The sequence below is a fragment of the Nanorana parkeri genome, unplaced genomic scaffold, assembly GCF_000935625.1.
Source record: "Nanorana parkeri isolate BGI_ZX_2015 unplaced genomic scaffold, ASM93562v1 scaffold2706, whole genome shotgun sequence".
NCBI classification, from domain to species: domain Eukaryota; kingdom Metazoa; phylum Chordata; class Amphibia; order Anura; family Dicroglossidae; genus Nanorana; species Nanorana parkeri.
The window spans coordinates 100,684-105,648 of NW_017308974.1; the positions used below are offsets into that span (position 1 = coordinate 100,684).

A 4,965-nucleotide genomic window follows, 5' to 3' on the forward strand; every position below is an offset into this window, starting at 1 on the left:
GGGGGGAGGGGGTAGTAAGGAGTTGTGGGGAGGGGTTAAGGGGGGTTGTGGGAACACTTTACTATATTCCTGGTAATAAATATATCAAATCTTCCAGACGTCGGAACTCATAACTTTGTGTCTGTTTCTGTCTGTGGCCGTAAATCCGCGATCATTACCGTCTCCTGTTATTTCCAGCCACCAAATGGCATTACCGTTAATACTATCAGATTACCGTCCTCAAGGTGCCAGTTCCCTGACACTGAAATGTGAGAGACGCGTCTGCCCTTAATCTGTTTGTAAACCCGTCCGGGGATTAAAGTCCTAACCCAAATCTCAGACCCACCGCAGGAGGCATCGCTGCGTTTTCTATTAGGTGATGCAATGCGGGGAAAGTGCCGCGCCGGAAATTCCCGGTCCGCTTTGGTGTGCTCTACGTGCCGAGTTTTTAATTAGAAGCGAAGGACAAAATATTCCTTTTACCGAAAAGACAAAAATGTTCAACTATTTCCTGGAAGAAGTCGCCTTTTCTTTACATGAACACGAGAACCGAGCTGCTTGACTGCATCTGAGCGGTTTAGGGCAATGGCCGCCTTCAAGGACGAGTAGGGCTAATGTCTACGAACTCTCCGGATAGCTCCCGGCTATAGATTCCTCCCCGTGGATTCACGTTCCTTCCTATAGACCAGGCCTTCTTAAACTTTTTCCTCTCATGACCCCTTTTTTCGCCAAAGGAAATTTTTACGTGACCCCCAGGCATTGATGGGCTTTGCGTTCCCGTGCGGCCGGAGGGCGTGGCTGCGGTGCCCTTCACTGCACCGCCACGCCCCCTCCCTCCCCTCAACAAATTGAGCTGACCACAATGCGATCCAGTGCATTCCGGTCACAATCGGGATGGTGTGAAGTAGTCCTTAAGGGGCAATTCACACCAATTGCTGTGCGTTCCAGAACGGCAGTTGCTGGAACGCACAGCAATCGCTCACCTAACTTCCCCCTTTGTTCTAATGTTTAATGTGAATGCTCTCCTCTTCCATACCCCTCCAGCGTCGGTCAGTGTGTTTCTCTCCTCCTACCCCCCCAATCGGTGTGTCTCTCTAGAAGCCCTCCTCCACAGTGTCGGTCAGTGTGTCTCCCCCTCCCCCTTCGCTCTTTGTCTCTGTAATCACATCTCCCGAGATGTCTGCTGGAATAAACTTACCTTTCCCCTCCAGCAGCTCCATGTGCTCCGCTCATGACTCCATGCTTCTGCCGCATAAAAGATAGCACCGCCCCCTGCACATATTCAGGAAGGTAGATACGAAGTGCCCAGGGAGGTCTGGGGCCTTTACAAATACACTTCACGTATTAATGTATAAGAAAAAAAGCTTGCATGGAGCCCGGGCCTTCCTGGCCCCTCACACAGTCACTGACTGTAGTAGGCCTCTGATGGCGGCCCTGGGCACTTGCGCGACACCATATGGGGTCGCGACCCACAGTTTAAGAAGGTCTGCTCTACAATATAAGGAAGACATTACAATCACAATACAGACCTCTGCATAGAGACCACTGCTTCCAAATAGAGCAAGGGCCCTTATCTATAGAATGATGGCTGCTTTCTCAAGAAAACAAAAATAACTGTAACCTTTTTTATTTTTTACGATGCATGTGCAATATGTTTAGACCCCCCATTCACTTGCGCGACCCCATATGGGGTCGCGACCCACAGTTTAAGAAGGTCTGCTATAGACCAGGGGTAGCAAACCTCCGGCCCTCCAGCTGTGGGGGAAACTACCGGAGGTTTGCTACCCCTGCTATAGACTGTCCATCTTCCTCCATGTGGTCCCTCTATAAAGAGAACCCTGTTGACTGCACCCCTTACCCTGCTGGGCCCTCTGCAGCAGCACAGGCAATGTGACACCCCAAGGCACAAGACGATAATAACTATGTGTGATGGAGTCAGGGCCGAATTTCCCACAAGGCCAAACCGAGGCCCGGCCTTGGGACCGCAGGGAGTTGAGGGGCAGCAGGGGTGTGGACAGGGCAGCCATCAGAAATGTTGGGGCCCCTTACACGGCTTAAGGCCAGGCCCCCCCCATCCCGACTCTTCCGCCCCCTTCACTGAGCCAGTCGACTGTTTTTCCTCTCACCTGCTCCAGCTCCCAAGCTTCTCCCCCTCCTGTATCCTCTGCACGCTGAGGCGGATTGATATATGGAATTCCTATCTCCTGATGCCCCGGGGACTTGCCGTTCTGGGTGCCGGACGGTTAGTTGTTTTCTACATTTAGCCCTTAAAGGGCGCATTGAGGAACCTGGCATTGGGGCAGCTGAGAGAGTGAATCCGGCCCTGGATGGAGCCCCATGGTCAAACCATGAATGGGCCCCCTGCCTCTCTAACCCCCCACACAAAGGCAATTCCGCCCCTGATATAGAACGATATTTACTTTCAGATCAGTCATTTAGAGGTTCCCCCGACAATATCCGTTTATCTTTATCCAGATATATTGGGTTTGCGTTTCCATAAAGCGTTTATAAAGCTCTAAGTCTCCGGGCCCCGTAGCAGTGGGATGGTCTGCCATGGCACGAAGGATATCAGCAAATACATCTAAACAATTCTGCCAATACTCGTGTACGTTGGAGATCCATCGATTGGTTGAACACTTTCCTACATTAAGAGGAAGTTTTATAATTAAATGTGTTTTTTGTTTTGTTGGCGTCATGTTTTCGGGCCGATCTGCAGCAAATGGAAGATCGTTGTCACCAACAACAACAACCAATCAGGTTTTTTTTTTCTTTCTCTGGAAGGTGGAATGGGATTGGTCGCTTCTGCAGTTCCCTTACTTCCCTTTGCTCCAGTTACCACCGAACGGCCATCTTGACTCTGCCGCGCTTTCCAAAGTCTCAATAAAAACTTTAACCTACAAATCTTAAATCTGAGCTTTGGGATGACGACAACACGCGGAATCTCCCCGGGCCCAATATCACTGACTTATTATATATATATTATATGTGTCCTGTCTTCCTGGTCTATGCCGTCAATGCTGCCTTGGTGGATACAACCAGATTGGCCAACTCTTTACGGATATCCCTTCCAGATCTATCATTATTTGCCCCCTAGTCGTGTATCTGGGATCTCCAGAATCAATCCCTCCCAACACTTCCTTCATCATCGTCCAATTGGAACTCTTACCCAGTAGGAGCAGTTTGACAGTCCTGGCATCCTTGTCGGCATCTTCCTTCAGTTTCTTCTCTAGTTCTCGGGAATGCTTCTCCTCGGCGCTGGCCCCGGCTCCCATCTTCCTGTATCCCAATGGGGGGAGGGGGAGTGGTGGGGGGGGTAGTATAACGGACCAGGGACTTTCCTCCGGATAAGGAATGTGCAGCCCTCCCTATGGGGGACGGGAGTCGCAGAGGCAAACTGCCTGATCTGACTACCGCTGGGGCCACCGGAGGAATGAGTCCTGCCCTTCCTTCCAAATCTCATCTTCTCTAATTCCCACTAGGATTTTACAGCCGCAGGTGGTCACGTGATCCCGCAGGGCCTATGGGAGCCAAGGACAGGTGAGGGGCTCAGTCAGGTGTGGGTGTTGCTGAGCTCAGCTGAAGTGTCTGACCCGGACAGATAGATATCCTGATCCGGAGAAGAGGTTTATCTTAATACTCTGTATACGCTGAGTCCAGGAGACTTACACTGAGCCATCTGCACCCGACAACACCTCCGAAAACACTGACGTGAGGAAGAGAGAAGAACGTTGCACCGGAGGAAGATCTACTACACGAGAATGTTCACTCATCTGTGCAATACAGTGAACCAGTGACCACGTCCATCATCCAATCATCTGCAAGCCAAATCTCGGTTTCTGTAAAACCTAACGCACATATTTGGGTATTTAAAATGGACCCAGATTCACCATAAACTGGCTAGTGGACCCAGATTCACCATAAACTGGCTAGGGGACCCAGATTCACCATGAACTGGCTAGTGGACTGGCTAGTGGACACAGATTCACCATGAACTGGCTAGTGGACCCAGATTCACCATAAACTGGCTAGTGGACCCAGATTCACCACAAACTGGCTAGTGGACCCAGATTCACCATAAACTGGCCAGTGGACCCAGATTCACCATAAACTGGCTAGTGGACACAGATTCACCATTAACTGGCTACTGGACCCAGATTCACCATAAACTGGCTAGTGGACCCAGATTCACCATAAACTGGCTAGTGGACCCAGATTCACCATAAACTGGCTAGTGGACCCAGATTCACCACAAACTGGCTAGTGGACCCAGATTCACCATAAACTGGCCAGTGGACCCAGATTCACCATAAACTGGCTAGTGGACCCAGATTCACCATGAACTGGCTAGTGGACCCAGAATCACCACAAATTGGCTAGTGGACCCAGATTCACCATGAACTGGCTAGTGGACCCAGATTCACCATAAACTGGCTAGTGGCACAGGAAGTAGTGAGGGGGATGTAGAGAGGTGAGATGCTCCACACTGGGCACCCAGACAGGCAACCGGGCACTGGGGGTTTTAGGCTGGAGGTGGGGGGGCCTATTACTTCAACTTCTTACACCACCTTTGGGACATATTTTCCCCCTTTGACCTCTTTTGTCTGACCTCTGATGTAATCTTACTGACCATTACACTCACAGGGCTGCATCTTGCATAGTCCTGACCCCTGCGCTGCATTCACTATGTTGTACATTATACTCCTTGTGACGGACCCCAGTACTCGGGATGAGTATGTCCGCCGCTGTCTTCTTCCTTGCTGAGGAGATATTGGAACCCGCTGATCTGTAGCTCCCAGTTTCCCCAGTCACTAGCCAAGGCTTGAGTGTAGGTGACCCCCCCCAGTCACTAGCCAAGGCTCAGTGTAGGGAAAACAAACTCTCATTTATTGAGCAACTGCACAAACTTATATACAGCAAGTGATGAAATTAGAATATAATCCCATCACATCCCCCCTCCCCCTCCCAGACCATCGGTCTGCTCAACAC

General features: G+C 50.6%; 1 protein-coding gene across 1 annotated transcript in view; it reads right to left on the reverse strand.

Moving 5' to 3' along the window:
* The window catches only part of GNAT1 (G protein subunit alpha transducin 1), an 18,080-nt gene extending 14,811 nt beyond the window's left edge, over positions 1-3,269 (reverse strand). The window contains exon 1 of the mRNA XM_018574064.1: positions 3,146-3,269. Coding sequence (XP_018429566.1) covers positions 3,146-3,251 — 106 coding nt within the window. The 5' untranslated portion in view covers positions 3,252-3,269. The remainder of the gene's footprint in view (positions 1-3,145) is intronic.
* Between the last annotated feature and the right edge of the window lie 1,696 nt (positions 3,270-4,965).